The 23,306-nt window shown below is 40.7% G+C and overlaps 2 protein-coding genes across 8 annotated transcripts in view; one reads left to right on the forward strand and one right to left on the reverse strand.

The window, feature by feature from the left end:
• The window catches only part of LDB3 (LIM domain binding 3), a 114,689-nt gene extending 92,708 nt beyond the window's left edge, over window positions 1–21,981 (reverse strand). For 5 of the 6 annotated variants that reach the window (XM_077183329.1, XM_054637238.2, XM_077183330.1 and 2 more), the window contains exons 1-2: window positions 21,748–21,943; window positions 15,673–15,797 (exon numbers count right to left, since the gene is read on the reverse strand). In XM_077183329.1, coding sequence (XP_077039444.1) covers window positions 15,673–15,765 — 93 coding nt within the window. In that variant the 5' untranslated portion in view covers window positions 15,766–15,797; window positions 21,748–21,943. Of the gene's footprint in view, window positions 1–15,672; window positions 15,798–21,747 lie in introns of all 6 variants that reach the window. The other variant, XM_054637240.2, reaches the window with a different exon arrangement.
• Window positions 21,982–22,034: 53 nt separating this feature from the next.
• Window positions 22,035–23,306, forward strand: part of WAPL (WAPL cohesin release factor) — a 134,875-nt gene continuing 133,603 nt past the window's right edge. The window contains exon 1 of one of the 2 annotated variants that reach the window (XM_077183320.1): window positions 22,035–22,157. The gene's annotated coding sequence lies outside the window, so the exon portion shown is untranslated. Of the gene's footprint in view, window positions 22,267–23,306 lie in introns of both variants that reach the window. The other variant, XM_077183319.1, reaches the window with a different exon arrangement.

Below are 23,306 nucleotides of genomic sequence, written 5' to 3' on the forward strand. Positions count from 1 at the left end.
TATGATAAATGATTATTTTAGGGTGGAGCTATACATTTTCCAAAGGGTCTTTATCACAGCTATGTTGACAGGACTTTAAGTATGGTGGTATGCTTAGTACTCCCCTGAAGTAGCTGAAGTATGTGCCACAGCAGGTGCCACAAGTAGAACATAGATTTGCTTTGACATTAAAACATAGGGTATAGAAAAAGTGCAGGGTTGTTTGATGGATTTATAAAAGCATATGTTGTGAATGGTTTGGAAAAGTGGAGCCTTCAGGGTACAGCATTAGAGTCAAAGCTAACTCAATTTGAAGGAATCCTGCCTTGTCATGGCAACAGTTCTCTGTACTTCATGATTGTCTGGGTATCTGTCATTAAAGAAACATTTTGCCACCTCTAAGGGAAAGTTCACGGAACCTTTTGGGCACATTAAGACCAAACTATTAAAACATGCTCTTTGAGCTTTAAGGGACACATTTCCACCAGAGAACTGTAAAAATTATACTTGAATCTGTTTTACATTTCTTGAATAGTTTACATTTCTTTCCCATTTTTGACCATGCCCTCTTTGTAAAAACTTAAATCCTGAATTTTTGCACCAACTCCCAGTGTCACAGGATGTTGGTAATCAAAGAAGTCCTAGCTCTTCAGGGACAACATGGCATAGAAGGTGACAGCTTTCACCAAAGGATCTCTCTGATCTATGACTTTACGTCCCCAGCCTAGAGTGACCAATTAAGTCCCACAAAGTAGGAGATGGGAAGCTCCTCCTCATTAGCCACAGCTAAACCTCTCTGCCAACACGTGCTTCTTGCATCCATGAGATGACATTTGCTCCTCTGCTTTCCACAATCAATGTGAAAATGTCACTGTGGTTGTGATCTCGCCAATTTTTTCCCACAAATATTTTTTCACATTGCCTTGTACTTTTGGCCTTTGCAATGTCATTCTACAAAGACATTGATTATTCCTTTACTAATACCCCAATGATAGTATAGTATTTAGTTTTCATTTTCTTCATCCATCTGCAAAATCAGTTTTTGCTTTCTGTATGAAAGGTCACAGACAATTTGCAAAAAATTAAGTAAAATATCTAACCAGTCTGCTGGATAGTCAGTTGATGGACTTGAGTGCCAAAACTGCAACTAAAAAAATCTGTAAAAAATAATGGAATCATCCCAACTGCAACTAGGAAAGCAGCCTAGGCAGTGCATACATTTCCTAGATTAGCCCTAAAATATTTACACAGCCATAAAACCTCAATCTCACTAGTAATTAAAGAAGCCAGAGCTAGATTCCCAGATAGTGAAAAAAAATTACATCCTACAGTGGTCAGTCTCCTTAATAGAGTTATATTAGTTTATTCCAGCTAAAAATATTGCCCCTATCTTAGTGACTGTAGAATTTCTCTTACAGATGAATTTTAACATTATGGTAAATAGTATATTTTCCAAGCTATTTTTATACACAAATGATTGAGAATAGTGGAATTATCCTTCAACTCAGAAGGCTCTCTTGACGAAGATATTCCCCTGTAACTTCACAGAACCAGTGGAATTATACCAAGAATAAATCTGTTCCAGTATCTTCAGTTACTCTATTTGGAAACCAGTCATTTGCCTGACCTTCAGTGCAATGCTAAAAACGGAGTTTGTCTGTCATCAAGAGCCAGTGAGATTTCAGATAAAACAGAAGTCATGGCTCCTGCAATGAAATTCCAGGAGTGTCCATCAAAGGCTTGCCAACAATAGCATCTCAGTCAAGACTTTCATACTTTGATAAAACTAGGGGAGAGGGGGAAGAGGGGATTTGACATTGGGAATTGGCCATGTCACAGCAACTTATGGCTCACTCTCAACTATACAAATCCAAAATAATTCTTTAATTATATTCTACTAAAATTTTATGAGGTGAATAGCTTTGATTCTTTAAAGGTCCAGTAATTTCTCACTCTACTGAAAGTTTGCTTTTTGGTTTTTTTTAGTTGGCTGTGAGGATTTTTACCCCTCTGGGGGAACATTCCTTCCAACTACCAGCACCACAGTGTATTTAAAATAACATACAGAGCAACAAAAAATGAATCAGGTCTCTTCTAAACATCAGAGTAAATATTGTGAGCAAGCAGTGAAGTGGAAGCAGGACTTCCTTGTTTAAATTACAGTAGATCAATCTTGTCTTCACTAGACTAAAAGGACTGTTATAGAAGGACAATTGTCAGGCAAGATTTCAAACTTCTTCCTTATGGTCCCATGCCAGTATATAGGCTTAAAGTACTCTCTCTTCTGTCAAACTGGCATTTGTCTTGACATTACTTAACCTGAACTTAAATCTCAAAATACCATTGCAGTCCTAGAGAATATTGCCCAAAGCTTTGATAGTGAGAGATGGCAATAGAAAAAATGACTAGTCATTTCCACATGCAGCTTAGATATCCATCAGTACATACAATGCTTCCAATATCTTGGAATATATGCTTACATTTCTAGTATTTTCACAGTTTGCTCAGCCTTGTAGCTCCTTTCGTTTCTACTTAGAGGATATAAATGGTTATATTTATGTTGAGACTATGGATAACAGTGGGTTGGAATGAAGCCAACGAAAAGAATATCATGTAACATGGTCTTCCCTTCTCCCAAAATGGACAATGTATATTTTAAACAAAAAATAAAGTCCTGTCCTGGTCTCTCTTACTGGTCATTGCAATGAAAATTAACCATAAAAAAAAAAACCAGATTAGGGAGTGTCAGAGGTAAGAATGGAAAGGAAAATACTTCAAGACAATATCAAGGATCACAGAAGTGAAAGATGTATTTCAAAGTTAAGAGGATGTTAAAATTCATATTATCAATTTTTAAGTGCAACTTCTAAGCAGCTGTCCTTGAACATGAGGCCATGGCTCTCTCTCTGTTACATTATCTAATTGAATTGAGGACTATCACAGTGCAACCTACTTGCACTACAAAGTGACACAAGTCACCAGAGGAAGGGAGGAAAGTGTCAAGAGGCACAACCAACCAATGGCTATTTGTCCTTGGAATGAAGCTGCACAAAAAGTAAAAAGATACCATCAAAACAGCCTGGATTTTACTTACTCTGGTATCAAAGCAAGGAAAACTGGGCAAAAAGTAAGTAATGGTGTGACAAATGGCAGAGAAAAGCAAAAAAAGAAAAAGAGAGGGGTTTTCTTAGGCCCTTAGCATCTAAAGATAAATACACAAGTCCCAGGCAGTAGACACTCAGTAGGGAAAATAGGGAGAACACCTTTTGTGTTCCAACTAAAAATGAGCCCGATTAAAAATGAACTCAACTAAAAATGTACAAGGACATTGCAAATCACTGCCTTTTTCATCTGTTCTCAGTATTTGATATCTTTCTATTAAAACATACTTTTACTTGATTATTTGTTGTTGTTAACAGATAAACCTAGGAATCTGGAGATGTTAATTTTTATGACTTTACTCAATAAATACATGAAAATATTCAAATAAATACTAAGAAACAATTATTTGTTTCAAATTCACCTCTTCAAGGAGGTCACCATCATCTCTTTTAAGGTGTTACAATTTAGCCAGAAATAAGCTTCTCTCGTGACATACTGAGAAAATTAGTTTTTACTGAGTACCCCATTTTTGTCATTGCTGCAATGGTGCGAAGGTATGAAACAGCTTCAAAAGTTGGCATGTACCCTTTATTAAAAAAAAAAAAAAAAAAACCTTTGGCAATTTGGGGGGCTTTTCTCAATAGCTCCTGACCCCTATTTTGCTATGGCAAAATTGTGTTGTCTGCAAGGAAAAAGATAATATTTTAGAGAGTATTTTCTAAACATTTCACTTCACAGCATTAGTGTATCCAAGGGCAGTAGCACACTGGTGTGGATGTATGGCACAAATGGTCTCAGACAGTAGCCAAGATGCTTTATAGGGAGACTGAAACTAAAGACTTGTGGCATCCAGGCCAGAACATTCACTGTGGATGTTCTAAAATTAAACACCAGCAAAGCAAGTTTATTCCTACCTAAACCCTTTATCCATGCATTGAACCAAGAGGCTTAACAACCAACTAGATGGTGAGAGCTCTTCCCTGGCCTCCTAAGCTTGCAGATACATTTAATATTGGAACCCAATCCAATCTCTGCAAAACCAGCGGAGGAGGATCAAGACTTAATGGAGACAAAAGAAGTAATATTGTTTACCAGTCCTCTTAACAATACTTTCCTCAGCTAAAACTAATTAAAGATCCAGTTAATAAGGGAAATAAGGGCTAAATTATAATAAAACTACTTTGTACTGCTTTCTAGTCTATAAAGAGCTTTATTAAAACAAAATTTAGAGACCAAATTAAACATTTGATCTAAATACTCAGAGTAGCAAGAAATAAAGACATCTACCCATATCATCAAATGGCATGAAACTCAGATCCAGCCTGGAATTCTTTCCCTATGAGAAAGATCAACATATCACAATGTACTTATAAAATGTAATACTGTACAAGAGAGTGTCCTGCCTCCTTTCCAGGTTGTCTTTAGGACACATGAACTCCAGGGAATCGTGGGTGGAATGTATAAAAGATCTTATTGCAGCTGCTGGTACTGCATCTGTTCAAGGGATAAATAAAGCAGCTAAGTTCTAGTTTTGGTTTCATACATTGCCAGTCCCTTGACATGCATAGAAATTATATACCACCTCCTCATGTTGTCAATCACAGTGAAAATATGTCTTCAATATTGTGGAAAGGATGATCACTTCTTTTTGCTAGCAATGTTCCCACAAGCTGGGATAACCTCCATGACAAGTCACACACACTGGAAAAAACATAAAGCACTTCATTTTCTTCCAGAGAGTAACCTGTTCACGTAAATTATCCATCTTTAGACTTTTTCTCATTTTTCCTAGGAAAGAATTGGGTCTAGATAAAACTGATGCGAAATTAAAGCTGAACTAATTCACTAATTATCTAGACCTTCAAAAAAAAGTTTATTCTCTTTTGTTTCCCTTCACCACCACTTAATCCCCATGTTTTGGCATGTGGAATTTATGGAAATGTTCTCAGTTTGTAATTTTTATATATACATTTTAAACAATATTAATGTATTTTACTATCCATGCTCAGCATATTCAAAGAAAAAGTTGGAGATTACTATTAGGATTCCACTTTGCAGAGTGAGGAACCACTGCTACGAAGAAAATTAAGCACAGATATGTAGGGAAAGGGAATTGCTGCTGAGCAGGACAAATCCATCTTTTTGTGGAACATGGGACGTGTGGCTGTAAAAGGAGCAAAGTCCCTTCCAGAAATGTCAGTGAAGATGCACTCTATTGTCAACACAGAAGTGATATTGGTATTATTTGCAGCTTGGGTTCCTTAACAGAGGCTGGAGAAGACTATTTAATGCAGCAACACGTAATCAGAGAAACAGGAAACCCCCCAGCTTCACACAGAGCAGTCATGAACTTCCATGTGGCATCATATTTAGCCAGCTCCTTCCTGCACATTCCTGCTCTGTCCCTTCATGGCTCTACAGGACATGATAACACCTTTTGGGAGTCCAGGTCTTTCACTTCCCAAATGCAGTCTTCATCTTTTTGCTCCTCCACTCTAAGTGCACTTAATCTGAACAGCATTGAAAGCTGGAGCAAAGAAAGGATAGCACATGCTGGTGAGGCAGGATGTGGGAATAGAGCAAGGAAAGGAGGCAAGGGAAAGAGACCACATAAGCATCCAAGGCATATGGAAGGAGCAGAGAACAATCTCACATGGAGTGAGGATTAATGCCAAGAGCCATCATTACTTGTCCTTGCAGATGGCTGCTACAGCTGAGGCACACAGCCCTCAAGGGTGGGACAAAGCCTCCCTCAAAAGAGAGGAGAGCTTTGCTATTCCTCTGGGGTGAAACAGCAAAACAGTTCTGGACCTCAATAATCTGTTCACCCTTCCCATGAGGTGCCAACAGTCTGATACCTACAACTCTGTGTACTCAGCCTGAACTACTGAGAACTATAGGGCAAACCAGCACGTGTTTCAATTTTAGAAGTGTTGCCCTGAAAAGAAGCAGTACCAAGCAGTGGGCAATCAAAAAGGGAAGAGGTTGCAGTTCAGGTAGATGTGGTTTGCTGCTGTCCACTCAACTGATGATGCTTGCAGACTGCTGACCACTTCTTGTCATGAAGAAAGCAAAGCACACATGTAATAGAGAGATCCTCATTCACCCACCCCACAGTTGGCAGAAGGATGAAAGGATTTCATCTTGAAGAATTTGTTACTTAATTTAAGCAAAACAGTGAGATAATAATCTTTTAGACAGGAAAGGAATTTTGACGGTAGGATAGGTTACAATTCTTGTCAAAAAAAAATCAGCAGAAAGACTAGTAATTTTTTCCTACAATAATTAACCTTAGCCATTGCTCATGAAAAAAGCCATCTTACTTTGACTTATTTTTTAAACACCTGCCATAGTACTAACTGCCCTTAGCCATTTTTGAACCCACTATGATTGGGTAAGGAGAGAATGCTGACATTCTCAAATAGAACAGGAAGGTCCCAGTGACCCTCAGGATCAAGGAAAGGCAGCCCAAATTCACCCTAATACCAGGGCACTCAGATTTGGCACTATGCACCAGAATCTGGGGTTACATGTAGTATTTTTGGAGTTTTGGATAAGATGTCCCATTCCAGAAGCTTGAGGTAAACGTAGCATTGGTTCCAATTCAAAATAGCTTCCTAAGTTACTGGATGCTTTAAATATAGCATGAGAGTCCCACAGAGGCTTCTCAAGAGTGTGCATGGCACCCCAACCAGGTATAGCAAGTACTACAATGCACTGCAAATATTTTTATTCATGCCACAAAGACTAATTGTCACTAATGCTGGCATCAAACTGAGAAGCCATAAATTGTTTAAAGTAAGCATGTGCCCTTAAGCCTGGTACTTTTAATAAGAATAAGGGTTTATGTCTGTATTAGGTATGGCTAAGCAAGAGAGGCATGGAGCCAAAATAGCCCAGGAGCTGGAATTTGGACTCTGAGTAAGGGAAAGGTGGGAATAGGGTGAGACCATGTGAAAGGCTGTGTTCCTCCTAATCCTCAGCTGCCATTGCTACAAATCAAGTGTATTTGGAAGGATTTTGGAGAAAGGTTAAAACCTATTTATGCACTGTGTCGAGGCAGTGAACACCTGTGGCATGGATGATCACAACACCAGCTACGCACGTGGGAAGTGCAGAAAGTAACTCTACCCTTGTCAGGGGATTTGCATGCCTTTAAGACATTTGGCCCATTTCATCTTCCTAAAAGAAGAGCAAGATCTCATTGACGCTTTGGAAAATGGCTGCTAACCACCACTACCAAAGAGTCACCTTGTAGGAAGCCCATTCAAGATATCATCTGGAGTCATTTTTAAGCTGAAAATGAATTTTTTGAGGGTACCTAATTACAGGTACTTTCTTCCCTCTATTTACATGTGTGCTTTTCTCCTGTAAATCTCTTAGAAGAACACAAACAGCTTTACATTTAGGGAAATATTATACTCTTCATGGATCTGAAAACCAGAAGATTTTAGAACTGTCCCCAAATGATACCCAACAGTAAGGCTGACCTAAGCTTCAGGGCAAGCTTTATGTGACCAAGCTTTATTTCTTTTACTACCTGAATTTTATGATAGTAGATAAATAAAATACTTTTTTAAAAAAAAGCATAATCTGTAACACATTTTGATAGGTGATACCTGTTAGCTTTTAAATATACAATGTGACTTATGGGTCAACACAATGTGCCTTAACAGCACATTTATTGAGATCCTTGTCCTCACTCTGTACCAGCAAAAATGAAATTCTTTATGGATTAATGAATGTCATTTAAGTATCATAGCATACTTCTACCAAATTAGTATTTAGGAATTTAGACAACTGTAATAGAAACCCTATCTGGATATTTTGTTCTCAGGTAACCTTTTTATTAAGGCTTTAATTACACTAGTACAGAAGAAACAGCCCTTTAACATGCTGTGCATAGAAACCATTCTTTTCCAATTAGCATTATTAATTTCTACCAGCACAGTACTGCTGACATTGCCAGACAAGGTTTTAAATTAATTTATTTCCTCAAAACTTGCAGTTGCAATTGTCAGCAGAAATTTCTCTCTTTCCTCTCCCCTTCTCACGATGTTTTAACAGGTACTACTAATTTACCTGGCTAATCTTGCAACAAAACTAAGTGGAAAAGAAGAGCATTATCTCATGTTGCATTGAACACTATTTAATGCTATTTAATGCATTAAAATGGTGGGACCTCAGGCACCCACATGCAGACACTTCTAGTTACACGCAAACTGGCTACATGAGATTGTCCTCTCAGCTAGCTGCAGCCCACCATGAAAGCTAGAGCATAGTGAAGACTATTGCATTTTGCACACAATTTTCCACATTGCTACTCAAGGTCGGTGTTATTTTGTATTTAAATATCCACGTTTTTGATAGTTATCCTATAACATACACTTTATGCTACTAATTAGGTAAGATGGGAACTGCTGTTGCTAGTATAGAAAGTTAATGATAACATATTTGCAGAGCTAATTTCTCTTTGTGTTCCAGTGACTGGAGAATATTTTGCAATAATGTATTCAGAATGGAGATAATGACAGTTATCTGCAGTGTTATTAAGACAGCCATTTACAGAGTTCAGACATCAGACACTAATAAAAAGTTTTATCTGAAAAAAAGCTTAGTGTGCATTTTAATTGTAAAGTACTAACAGTTCAGCAGCTTTAAATTCCTAATTTAATGGTTACCTCCTGATGTTTACTCATTCTAAAGGATCTGCAAAATTATTAACTTCAATAATAATTATGTAAATCTGAGGACTTCCTGAAATGCTACATCAACTATATTCTCATACAAGTAAACTCTAGGTCAAAGACAGAACAATGTGTCAGACCACATTATCCAGTTGCTAGGACACACTGTCAAATCTTAAAACAAGAGAAAAAGGAGTATAACTAATTTGAGCTGTGAATCTGTTTCCTTATGTAAAGAAAACCTCCAAGAGCTGCTGTTATCCCCAGTTGAGAATTCAGTTTTTCACTAGTCTTGAGCCCATGTTTCCCACAGCTAACACTATATGCCTCCTGTTCAAGGGAAGAGCTGCATTTCCCCTTCTTTTGCAGGAAAGAAAGCTGCAAAGTTACTTTATTAACTGAGCTGGCAATTGCACAGATGTTATTCAGTCCAGTTATTTCATAGAATGAGCTCTTTTCACAGATAATGCCACACAAGTATTGATGATTCAGCTACAATCCTATTCCAAATTAAAAAGCATTTAGGAGGTGAAATGAAGAAAGGGTTTCAAACTCATGGGATATGTATCTTGTATCTGAACAGTCAGAACACCAGGTTTAATGATCTAGCACCATTTAAACCAGAACTTCAGCTATTACAGGACATTACTCACATTTATCTGGCCTATATTCTACCAGGGTGTTATGTTTCTCCTGAAATTCAAAACAGATAGAACTCAAGAACACAGCCTTAAATAGATGATTTCTGCACAGCATCTGTGCAGAGCACATAATGCTCCTTATATACCCCTGACCTTCAGCAGTGGACTTAGTATTTAGTGATTACTTTAATCACAGAAACAGATAAGAGGGGCTGCCTTGTGCTCTGAGTATGTACTTGATTTAAAGGAGAAATCATTTGACCAAGAGCTGCAGCTAGCTACATACTGTTCCTGAAAGTTATTTTGTCAAGTACACTACATGCGTTCAAATCCCATTGCGTTATCCTGCTACAGTTTAAATAAAATTGTAATAAAAGCACTCTTCAACAAATAAATCTGAGTTTAAAGTCCCAACAACAAGCTTCATGGATTTTTATGAATATTTTCTGCAAGGAAAGAAAACAAAAGCTTCTTACTTCTAGCATGACTGTTTTTACTCAAAAGGGAAAAATAACCCTTTTGGGTTATTTTGGAATGGCTTTGGATACAAGCTCTGGTGAAACGTCCATTGGGATTACTTCTCAGACCTGACACAGTATTTTTGATCAAGTCAAAAATGTTGTCTACCTCACAATAACTAACACCTTAACTCTTAGAGCACCTGCACAGCCATGTTTAAACCTCTGTTTTACTCAGAGCAGAGACCTCAACTGCCTCCCTGACAAACTGGGACTTTTTGATCCCCAGGTGCCAGGACCTATTTCTCTGGTCCAACAAATATTATTTAAATGGAGAGCAAATATAGAATTTGCTCCCTCTTTCCTTGTCTGAACAGACATGACACTTGTGTCTGATGAGACATGCAACCTTATCATACAAATGCCCTGTACACTGAACTGCCATTTATAGTACAGATGCTGTCTACTGGAACATCTCAAATAAACAATACCTAATCAGGAGGCTGAGGAGTTACTTGTAGGGTTCAGTCTCACAGAAACACAATTTCTGATGTAGCTGTAAACATACCAGAACTGGCTTGCAAATTAGTTTGGAAGCAAACATAGCACATCAGATAACTGGCACTCTCCTAGGATACTGACATTGTTTGTATATATAACAAATAATTGCAGGTAATAAAATTCACAATGCTATAACTTCAGATGAGGTGACTGTTACTCGAGAAGTAATCAACAAATTAAACAGATTATCATAAAGAAATGCTGATGCTCACAGAATAGTTGTTCTATCAAAAAAAAAAAAAAGTTTCAGAGTGTCCTGAAAAGGAACTATTTTGAGTTAAACTGTAAGAAGGTTGGAAGAATGTGAAGCTGCTAAAGCATAAGAAATTACTACAGTTTGTCTAGGCATAACATAGTCATTATATTAAATGGCTCACTTCCTTCTCAGAAGTTGACTTGGTCATTTGAACTTTAAAGGAAAAAGGAAACATCTCTACTGAGTAATGGTTAAAAAGGAAGACTCCTAGACTTCTAGAGGACATGAGACTTATCTGTTAGTTTTGTAGAATATCAACTATTATAAATACTAATCTATATCTTTTGGTATAGTGAAGGACTTATTTGGAGATCAAAAAAAAAACCCTCTCAAAGCTAAAGTTGCAGCTTTAGGACAGCTATTCATCAGTCTGATTCACCAAAGGTGGATGCTTAACAGGTGATGTGGTACCAGCACTTCAAGAGAACTTGCTGAACTGTTTCAGTTCACTCAATACAGGTAAAATGCATTTTTCTGATTACAGTTTATGTACAGCACCACATGGCCATTCAAAGGACAGCTGCAGAATGCACAGAGCCTGACCCAGATCATCTGAGGCTTCCCCGCATTCAAGAATAGAAGAAAAAAAGTGAAGAGGGATGGCCTTCCCTCCTCAGCTGCCTGTTGTAAGGCACTGATAGGCAACAGCCCACAGGAAATGAATACTCTCACACAGCTCCTCTAAAGCAAAGGCAGTGACAGCCACAGTTTGGCATATGTATGCTAGGGAGGGGAGGAGGGACAGGAAGCAATCAGCAAGAGATGCTGATAAAAGGAAAGAGCCTAACAACTCTGAGAAAAAACCTTCCTGCTCCTGCAGAGACAGACTGCAAAATGCTAGACCAGGGTTTTCCCCCAGACTCAAAAAGCTGTTTCAGGTTGCTTGTAGCAGAGTCAGTATACAGATCAGCTAATTTAATTCTTTTTGTAGCAGTGTTTGCTGTTTTCCCTCCCTGGACTTACATATTCACCAGATTTCAACATTTTCATCACTTAATTGAATAAAGAAGAGTATTTCTTGAATGTTTTGTTTTGTTTAAACACTATCTCCTGTTCCAGGCTCTGGCTTTTGATTTGGAACCCTAGCAGCTAAAAAACCTCTCTATTAGGAAATACAAAACTGTATAGATTACCACAGTGATTTAGATAATATTTCCACTACCTCAGATAACAGCTGCTCCTTCACACCTTTCAGCTCATTGCATCAACTGCAAGCCAGCCTGTGTCACTAGAAAAGTTTAGTGTTCAGAAATAAAGACTCAGAACTATATGAAGACATTCTGTTATTGCATCCAACCATGTACAATTGTACCATCTTAGGTAACATGGCAACCAAGCACTTAGATAATTAACTATGTCCAAAAGCCTTCTTACAGAGGATTAGGTCTATAAAATTAATGAATTCTTCTTGCTTCAGGAGAAAATAAACAGCTTTGCTGCCCACATCAATTTGGAAAGACCAGATTTATGTATATGATCATGCCACTGGTGACAGTGCTTAGCACTGCGAACAACCTGCAAGCCTCATTCATTTCAGCAGGGCTGACAGATGCTGAGCTTTATTAAGTCTGTCAATACTGTTTTCCTATGTCTGCTACCTGCTCATGACATCTCATGACAGAATTTGACATCTCATATTTTTCTAGTGGGTAGGATGGTCTGCAGGGTGGGGCCTGGAAAAATAGTTTACAGATGATTTCCCAATGCTATTGCTAAAGGAGTGTGAAAGCCACAGAGCTTCACACTCTTCCCTATTTGTTTTTGTCTGCTGTTTTCTTGTTCCCATCCCCTATGTTAGTCAGGCATTTATTTTTAGATAAAGAACAGATAAGCAGAACAATCCATTTCAGGGGAACACATCTTCACCTGTCACCCAGATGACTGACTGTGACTCCTGTGCATTATGCTGTTGACTATTCAGCAATGAGCTGATCACCTGGGCCTGCCTGAATGGAAGAAAATACAGGGTCTGAGACACCATTTTAAAGATTTCTTCAGAAGTGAACTGTTATGCCAAACACCTCTGTGTAATTCATTTCCTCATCAATTGTGTTAAGAACATTTTTCCTGAACAGAAGCATTAGCAATCCCACAGTGCTGTATTGTGCTTTTCTCAGCAGGTTTTAAAGACCTTCAGGACTTGTCCCCTGCTCTCCAGGTAAAGTGTGAGGTGGGTGGGAATTGTATAGGGCTGGCTGACAGAGTCAGGTCAACAGGTACCCACCTTATGTCTATGCATGGGCTAGCTTCATAATGGCACAATCCTTGTGTCCTCTTCTGGGAGGGTACTTGGAAACATCTTGGTATAATACTATAGATGGAATGAATAAGTCTGCTGTATTAGACTCTTTCCATCATCTTTCTCAGGAGCTTAGAGGCAGTGCTCTTGCAGCATTCAGCAAGTAGACACAGAGCCTTCATAAAAAAGGAGGAATTCTGATCTCTGAGGCCCACCCACAGACAATCTAATTAATTGGGGGCACTCAGAGCACAGTGAACATGTCTGCATGCAAACCCAGTCTGCAGGCTTAGAAGGACACTGTGCACATGCAGCCAAAAGGGCCATGGCACATCTGATATTAAAAGTAATTATAATACTCTTTAAATTGAAGTACTTGGAGTTTAGGACTCATCCTGCACATAGAAACTCTAATCTCATCTCAGGGCAGGTGTGGATCAAAACCAGTCCATAAATAGGTGTACAGCATTCACTAGCAACATTTAGATCTGTGTGCCCTTTCCAAGAAGAACATCTTCCTCACAGTTATCTTCTCTCTCCTCCTCCCCACCAGGAATATCTTAAATTTTAAATGCAGCTTCCCTTTTCCCACCTCAATAAGACTGCAATTATGGCTGAGTTCATAGGTCAACTCACTTATGACTGAAATTTCTGATCTGTTTAGAGATATATTTATGTGATAGATGACAAAGAAAAAAACCAGACTATCTTCAAAAGTCATGTATTACACTGTGTTTCAATCAAAAACATCACAAACAGCAGGCATAACTATCCCAGCTCCCCCTGAAAAAGGCTATTTTTATTCCTGTATGTCTGTTTCTGCCCTCATAAGGCAGGCTCTAAAATCCAATCCCATCCCAAAGCTGTAGTCCCAGCTAAAAATTGGGCCTCACTGGGAAGAGTCTAAAAACATTTAACAGTGGTTTCTGACACTGCTATGGCTGAAAATGCAGTCAGCTCAGTGAAGAGCTAATTCCTCCACACCTCTGGGAATTCAGCTGCTGCAGTTTCACTTCTGCTCCTTCTATGCTCTCAAAAGCCTCATGAGAATCATCCAACCTTTGGGTATAGTGTTTACACTTCCACAGGTTACAATCTGAGACAATGAGCTCTTTGGGAAACAATTGGCTTTTCATTACTGATTGTGTCACATCCACTGCAGGTGCTACAGCCCTGGCCCATGGCTGACAGACTCTAGGATGACTGAATGACTTATAAGAAAATGATCAACACCATACAGTGCAGGCTGCAAAGTGTCATGAAAACACCTAAAAAATACAATGACACCTCTCTGTACTTACCTTGGGTGGGATGAGAAATGAAATACCAACACTATTTGCAGGAGCAAAATTATTCTGAGTTTATGAAGGGAGTTTATTTTTGTAGAGGGGGGTATTTTAGGTTGTCTTTTGCTTGTTTGCTTTTGATAAAACTGCCAGAGCAGCCTTCTTTGCAATTACTATGCTGCAAAAGGAGTTATGAAAAGTATGTCTTACCATCATAGTATTAAGGTAAACGTGGCTCTGTCTTCCAAGAAAGAGATAATGTACATAAGAACAAGAGAGATCAGATGATACAGTTCACAGCATGAATATGAAATAGCATAGCTAAGATTTCAGAAGCTCACCAACTGACTTGGAATCACATTTGTTGCAGAGACATACTTTTTTTACCCACAACTTAACACACTGTATTTTTTCATTATGAAAAAACAACATAGTTTTAACAGCAGTGTAGGTGGCTTTTTTAATTATTATTTTTGAGTGGAGCAGACCTTTTATTTGCATTCTACTTGTCTGATTAAATCATTCTGGTATTTCTCTTAAACACTGTTATGTAAGTAACCTCTCTTGTCACTGTACTGCAAAATAAGCCTTGTGCTGGTGATTTGTGGAGGAGCCAAGACCTCTCGAGAAAGATCTGAACATTCTGGAGCACATTTGAGACTGTTAGGAACAAGAAAAGAAGAAGGGAGCTACCAGAAATCACACAGAACTGTCTTACAAGAGTAAAGTAGGTAAGGGAAACACAAATTTCCTGAAAACCATTCAATGTTAAAAATATTTAAGAACCGGAGCTAATTCAGGTAATAGGAGTACTGAACTGCAACACCTTAAAATAATGCTTCAAGGGGAAGAGAAAAGAAAAAGGCAGCTAGGAGATACATGGCTGTAATTGACAGATATGCCAAGTAATTAATTATTAAATTCATGCTGTTTGTCAGCTGCAAATGGAAGGCTTATGCATAATTTAAGACAGTATTTTAAGTACTACTAAGCCTTCTGCTTGACATGTCTAATTTTTATCCAACTATTGCACCCCATCACAAGAGGGGACACCTCCCTGTCTTTGTTCAGTTTTAACACCTGACTTCACATACTTACAAGCAGTTACATGTTTATTTCCTAGAAATATAACTCTATATTTCCATTCAGAATTGTTCTATTCCCTTCCCCCCAATGGCACCAGTGAGGCCCCTATCAGCAGAAAAAGAGACAACACTGTACAGAATAGAACTGGAAGCTTACTTAAAAGAGACAGTATAACATCCATAAACCAGAACTGTCTTCCTGAGGCATTATCAATGCCAGGTTGTACTTCAAACTGGCACATTTCTAGTTCACATTATATTGTCTTTATTCACACCTAGGTGCAAAGATCTTCAATTCTGCTAGGCCAGGTCAAAGTGCACATATGACTGCTATTTTCCAACCCAAACCAACTCAACAAGGTTTTTTTGCACACTTACTCTGGAGATGGTCAAGGGCATGTTGAAGTCCTTGCCCCCTTGCAGTCGGAAGCCCCAGGGTCCAGGTCCATTCAGAGTCACACTGTAAGCCATGTTGTACCACTTTCACAGGCAGCAAAAGGGCACTGCAGGACAGAAGGACGGGCAGACAGAAAAAAGTGTGAAAAAACAGACTGAGAACAGGGGAGGGTTTTACATAAACGAAAGCAATTCTCTCTCTGCCTTGCCTGCTCAGTCGTGCTCTGATACCACCTAAGAATAGATGGGAGCTATAATGCAGATGCTGATATCCCAGCTGAGGAGGGCCCATAAAAGGTTTGTAACCAGACACCTACTATGCAAAGACTTCATGACTCAGAGGTCTAATATAGTCCCCACGGAAGGGGACAGATCTTTCTAGGCTCCTCAAGCCCCTCATGCTGCTCAGTCACTTTATGGACAAAACACATGTTTTATTAAAACAAGAAAACAAAATCCCATTCTAAAATCCCAAACACCCAAGTCTCTTCACTAACCTGTTAACAACTACTACATTTTTAAATTCTGCTTCAGCACATAGGTATGCACTGTGACATATAATACAAGTTCTTTCTATATAGATAATTCCACATGTAGCAGAAAAGGCACCAAGAAAATGTTAACCTTTTCTTGCAATGCTTTGTTAAACTGAAAAAAGTATACACTACATGTATTTAGCATCATCAAAAAAAAAAAAAAGCCCACAACTTCATGTTTGGCTCTTAGTTCCACAGCCCTTGCTTTGCCTAGGAAAAATTAACATTTATTTTTTCTGAACACAGTCATGGGACACTTCTAATCAGCATATAATTTCTGTGATAAAAGCATGGTTTCACTACATACCTGTTTCATAATTTCAATACAAGTCTTCTAAAGGTGTGACACTTGAATTAAAGGCTAAGAATACAAATAGCTAATTGCTGCCTTAATTAATTCCTTGATTTTTTCATAGATTACATTCCAGTTCTTAGGAGTTCCATAAAACTATAACCCTTGTTCAGTAATGCTGGATAGCAGTTCTGCCCTAGATTGGAAATTGCTAAAATACAGAGGGCACGAGGGTAGGGAGGAAGCTGTTGGCAGAACTACAGATATAAACAGAAAGTTTCTGCTCTCAGGGAAAAGCTACAAACATTAAAAACACTCACCCCTTTCAAGTCATTAATTTATGCAGGACCTGCAGAACCCCTCTTCTGTATCTTTGCAGCATTTATCCTCCTCTATCCTCTGGTTAGAAAGAAATTGCCATTATATTTAAAAAGGGGGGAAAATGTCCCTCAAACATGGGTTCTACTTTGACAATCAAAAAGACAAGCAAGCCCCACAATGCACTAGAGTGAGGCAGCTCAGCTTGAACATTGATCACCCTGCCAATACACCTACCTTAAAACATGACAAATATCTGATTACAAAACAGCAGAGAGCAAACACTACCAGGAACTCAGTCTTTGTCTAAAGAGATGGTCAATAATTTTTCAAAACCATGAAGCAATAAAAGTTTCTGTCTAGCATTCACAGTGCCAGAAAAGCCATTTGTACAAGGGAATAATTAATCTCTGCATAGGCACTAGACTAAACCATATGACCCTCTGTTTTAGCCAGAGGTCCACATTAAACCACAGCAATTCACACAGATTTAAATAAAAGTTGCACTAAGCCTGTGGAACTGGCCCCAACCAAAATGAAAGCAAATAGCAAGATACAGCTTGAGAGTAAAGTAGAGTTTTGATGTCTCACAAATACCTTGAAGGTACATTTACATTAAGAGTATTTATAACCTGTGCTCTGTGAGTCCAGAACCACTGATGTTTGGATGATTACTTTGAAGGGAGGCAAAACGGGCTTGTTGGACTTAAAAATGGCAGTTTCCTAGCCTGCCAGTTTATCTAGTACTGATTTTTTTTTTTGAAAGCCACAAGCACACACAAAAGTTTGTAGTCATATTCTCATTGTACTTTTACTTTTCCTAGGAATTCACTGCTGGTTTTAGTGCCCTTTCTTGGCTCTATTTCAAGAGTTCAGGAGAACAGAATAAAAGCAGGAGTAAGATAAACATAACAAGTCATTGCTTCACTACTAAAGGCAGTATCACATAAATAAGTATTAGAAGAAAGCCCACCGTTTTATGGACTTAAAATTCTGTGCATGTTACCTTCCCATGCCTAAATCTTCAGTTATTTGTGTAAATAACAGAAAAGGGGGGGAAGCAAAACTCAGAACAGAATAAAACCACACAACAAACTGAATAGAGCTAAGCACTGAGAAACAGAGATGCTGTTTAATCAAACACTGTGCTTCTGTCCTACTTTCACATCTCTAACATGCTATTTTCTTATCAGGACATCTGAAAGGATCTGAGAGATCCTCCAGGCTGAGTGGCGAGCAGCTAAGAAACGAGAGCGGGCATCGCATTCGGGTCTCTGTCATTTGAATGAAATGTTAAACTGAGGTCACTTGTTCCTGCTCCTTTGGTTTCTGTCCATGTCTGCACGAATGTTCAGCATAGCTTGGCATTTTTAAAAGGAAAGTGCAGAGAATATGCCAACATCCTGGCCAACGTTTCCCTTCAACACACCAGGACCACGGGTCTTTCATGCATCTGCACTACCCCTAGCAGGTGCAATTCAGAGAAAGAATATTCCAGAATTTTCTCGCTCTAAACCTCTCTAGCGTCTGTATCCCCTCTGCCTGCCTGAAGCCCTCTGCTCCTAATAACAAAGTTAAAATGCTACAGAAGCTCATGCTGTAGTCACAGGTCCATTTGCTAGAGACACCCTGAGCACAGGTCTCACCTTCTACAGACTTTCAGTGCAATCAGCCCCTAAATAACAAAGCTGGTGATTCACCCAGATGGCTGTTTCAGCCCTGCCCTGTTTTCAAAGGTGAGACATCAGTGTAGCAGGTACAGTGTCGCCACAGCTACCAGCACAAACCCCAGCAAAACCTTCTGGGAAACCAGAGGCTGAAGTAAACTGTGTGTACAGAACTGTCAATTTCCTTCTTTTTCAGAGGCTTCTGATGTTTAGATTAGGTTTTAAGTTGCTTTACATAATTGCCTGCTAGTCTGTTTCAAAAATAATTTTTGTTTGCTCAGATTTTGTTTCTCATGGTGTGCCTTCTTCCCTACATTCTCTGGCTAGGTCAAAATCCATGACTTACTTAAAGCTCCCTCCCTTCAGAGAGAAGCTATGCTGAGTGCTGAGTCAGATGAGGTCACTGATGTAAGGGGTGACATTTAAAAAAAACCATATTCCAGGAGCAGGGTGACATTTTCTCTACACATATCAAATCAGAGGATTTTCCAGAGCTCCCCAGGCAGCCCCCCTCCTGCCCCAAGCTATTCCCAGCTGACTGATGGGAACAGTTGTGAGGAAGCTGGATGGGTACCAGGCACAGGAGAGTGCCACCACCTCCAGCAAATGCCTCTAAGCCCGAGCAGAGCTGTCCTTCCCCAAGCCCAGCAGAGATGTTACACCAGGGAAACAATTCTCACGTGCTAGGAGACCATGCTGTGTGTATTCCAGTGAGCTGACTTTGGGAGAGACACAGCTGCATGCTCGGGAGTGCACACACATGAAGTGAATGAAATAAAAGCCACTAGTAGCAAGGCTAAATTAAGGTGGAAGGAAACAAGTAATGGAAAGTCCAGTTGTTCAAGTTGCTACTACTTCACAAAGCTGGACACATTAGTCAGGGGTTATATTTTAGCTCCCTGTGGCACAGGGGAGACTTGAATTACTGTTACTGCAGCAACAAGGTTGTATCATTTGGATCATCAAGGATTTCAGAAGTGGATTGCTTGAGAGCTTGACTTCTGAGCTGCAATAGACTATGCATCTCTGGCAAATAATAAGATGCTTACAAGGTCATGGTTTCAATGTTTTATGTTTAGGCAGGTGAAAGATTTGTGCCATGCATGAATAAACTATCATCTCCTCTTTAATAGAAAGATGTTCAGCAAGCGGGATAGACTTTCCCTTAGGGGAAAAAAAACCAACCCACCAAACAAACCCAAACAAAAACCAACCAACAAAAAAAAAAACCCAAAAACCTCAAAGAAAGACAGGCAAAAAGATTGTCTTCCTTTCAGTCTCCCTCACCTGAGGGAGTGGCAGTACAAGAAGGCAGCATTCAGCTTTATGACAAACATGCTCTTTTTGTCCTATGGATTCCTGCACCAGGACAATCATCTACAATCCTTCAGAAGAGTGGGAAAGTGAGGTGAATGGAGCCTTTGAAGAAACCACTCACTAAACGCACCCATCAAGAAAACCCAAGCTTTGAACCCATTGTTCAACATATGCAATCCTAGAGTTTTCCCAAGTTTTGAATCAACCCAATGCTCAGTACACTTGACATGAAATCAACAGCTGTACTTAGGGACTGATCTTCATTGTCATCCACAGGAGGAAATAGTACACACTTAGTATGTATTAGCTAAGCAATGCTAAGGAATTTGAAACTGACACATTAGAGATGGAAAAAAAAATAGCTCTGAATTCCTACCTTGCCAGTGGCAAACTGAATATAAAATTAATTATCAAGAGCAAAGATATTTTTCCCCACAAGTTCAATATTGCTTCCAAAGTAGGACTATTCTGCAAAAGAGCTCATTGTGATCTCCTTCCATTCACTGCTGAACGCTGAACTAAGTTGAGCTAATCCTACTTGTACTTCATGAACAGCTTTGTTTCACCTATTGATTTAAAATTCTTCAATTCTCACAGACCTTAGGATTTCTGAGTTCATTTTAGCCCCTTTATCAAGTTGTCCTAAGTCTTGATCTTTCTCAAGCCACTAAATTTTCTATCACACTTGGCTTCACCACATTCAGCTTTGTCAATACCTTACTAAGACTGTGCTTTGTGGGTTCCAGAAAAAGCTGATAACACTGGGGAGATATGCTAGAGCAATATAATGATAGACTATTATCTTCCTTCTCTATAATATAATGCCTTCAGAAATGCAGCTCAAATGTTTCCTGTTTGGCTGATTGCTGCTGCCAGTATCTCTTTACCAATTAACTGATTTGCTATCTACCCCTCCCTCTAGATCCTTCACCATGACTATTTCCATCTTTACAAAAAATAAAACCACTTGTATATCACACTTCCTTTCCTCTGCTGCATGGCCTTTTTCTCCCTACACCAACCTCCTTTCACTACTATAAAAGATTCGGTATACAACAGTTTAGTCAGAATTAAACTTTTAAAGTCATGAAGATTTTTTTGGTAATGGTATTAAACTGGAAACCTGTGGAAAAACAGATTCACCATGAAAGGGAAGGGGAAGATACCTCTCCAGACTGTGAAGACTTAGGTGTATGTTAGTAAGTTCTTATCTTACCAGCTTTTCAGTTATTGTTTTCAAAGTCACTTACTATACCATGTAATACTTAGGACTTATATGGTACTTAAATTCCCATGATAAGATAATTTATTATTTTAAGGTAAAGAACACCTAAACATCCATTGTTTTAACCATAGTCTGTTTATAAACAAAACCACAGCACTTAGGTTACCCACTTTAGGTGAGAAAATGAGTCAACAGCAGCAAACTGGATTAAAACACAGTGCTCAGTTTCTAATTCATCGACTTGAGGCAGAAAAAGAAGTCTACAAAATGTGATGCTGTTCAGTTTTCATTGTTGTTCTCCAACTCTGGGCTGAAACCAGGAAAGTTTACAGCAATCCTATGACTAGTGTAGTCTGTGCCTTAATGGAGGGGAACCTAATTGCCTATTTGGCCTCAGGAAAGAAAAAACAGCGAGGCTTCGCCTCCTGACGGCCCGAGGTCTGGCATAGCTCGGGGACACCACAACGAGCCATACGAGAGGGATCCTGTGCTGTCAGTGTAATTTGGCCATCGCAGATTCCTCAGGGATCACCACAGCACGCTGATGTAGCGGTGCGCCTACAACCACAAGAGTACAAGATAACTAAGCAGCCTCCCAAAAGTTACACTTCAGCCTCGCCTACTCATTTCTGCCTTTCCAGTGAGGGCTCTGCGGGGTTTAATTTTCCACTACAGACACGCTGTAGTCGCGGCGCGACCCACCTTGCACCGCAGCGTCTCGCTCACCGGTACCTCCGGGCCGAGCGGCCACCCCCCGCCGCCTCCGGCCGCGCAGCGCTGCCCGGGCCGCGCCGGGTGAGTCCCAGTCCCGGTCCCTCCGCCGCGGGAGCCGCGGCTGCCGCACCCATGGACATCGGCCCCACAGCCAGGGGGCGGCCGCGACTGGGGCTGAGGGAAGCGCTGAGGCACCCGCCCGCCCCCGAGGCGAGGGAAGAGCCGCTGCCCTGCAGGTGGAGCCTTTAAAGCGCCCGGACCGCCGGGAGCGCCGCGCCGAGGGAGGCGGTCGCTCCCCGTCCCGCCGTGAGGGGGCGCTGGGCGGGCGAGGCGCCGCGGGAGGGGATTTGCCTCAAGCGGTGGCGCAGGGAGCGATCCGCGAGAAGCCGCTGCCGGCGGTGTGTAAATATCCGAGTTTGGGTCGAGATCACCTCGGGGCCGCGGTGGCAGAGCGGGAAGGTTACACAGAGCTGTGGGGAGCGGTTCGGCCGAGCTCCGGGGCAGCAGGTATCCCGGGGGGCGGGCGTTCCGCGTCTGAGCCCTCAGGGAAGGATGCGAGGGATGAAATGGCGGCGGGAGCGGGGGGGCTGCGCCCGCGGGTGGGACCAGGAACGCTCTGGAAGGCGGTGAGGGCGGCCGGGAGGGGCTGCTGTCCTGCCCAAGTTCAGCAAAAGCTCTTGAGCCTTGTGTGTCAATGAATTGCGGGCTCGGAGCTCGCAGCCTTCAGCCCCTTCGCGCACCGCCTGCTGCCTTCAGCCCCTTTGCTCGCCGCCGGAACACGAGTGAGAACGGTGGTTTCATTCACTGACCCCTAGGAAAAGTGGAATCGAGGTTGTTTTCCCCCGCTGATTCACTGGTGCTGATTAGCAATAGTCGTTTTAGTTAAATGGAAAAGTTAAAACTATGTCCCGAGAGAAGACAAAGGGTCTGGAAGACAAAAAATGCAGAACGAACAGTTTAATTGCCCACCAGGATACTGATGCTGAGATGATTTAAGAGATTGAGCCTTGTAGTGCCTCCACATGGTCCTGCAGAGTGCTGTCAAAGACCAGGCAGCCCGCTCCATACATCCCTCTATTCAGCAGTTCTGTTTGGTTTGCTTTTTTGGCTTTTTATGTTATACTCCCCAAAGTAGACTGCAGAAAGTCAGTGGTTTTCTCAGTGCAATGACAGAGCCACTGCTTTATGAGTTTGTTAAATTTTTTAAAAAAGAAAAGCCTGTTCCCAATCGTTGAACCACTGGAAACGCTTGCGGTGCCCCGTGGCATGGGAGCCCCCTGGGATTTGCCCAGGAGCGAGAATTCCCCGGGCTGGGAAGGTCCCGGCCGGCGGCCCCGCGCTGGCTCCGCAGCGGAGCGGCCGTGCCCGGTCAGCACCAGGGACAGGGCGGCGGCGCGGGCGGCAGCGGGGCCAAACCCCCGCGCTGAGGGGCCGAAGGGGCCGCCATAAACACAGCGGCGGAATCGCTGAAATACACAGCCCTTTAGAGAAGCTTCTCAGCTCCAGCCCGCTTAAAGGGTCGCAGTTCAGGTTTAGTGTTTCTTGTC

The sequence above is a fragment of the Agelaius phoeniceus genome, chromosome 9, assembly GCF_051311805.1.
Source record: "Agelaius phoeniceus isolate bAgePho1 chromosome 9, bAgePho1.hap1, whole genome shotgun sequence".
Taxonomy (NCBI): domain Eukaryota; kingdom Metazoa; phylum Chordata; class Aves; order Passeriformes; family Icteridae; genus Agelaius; species Agelaius phoeniceus.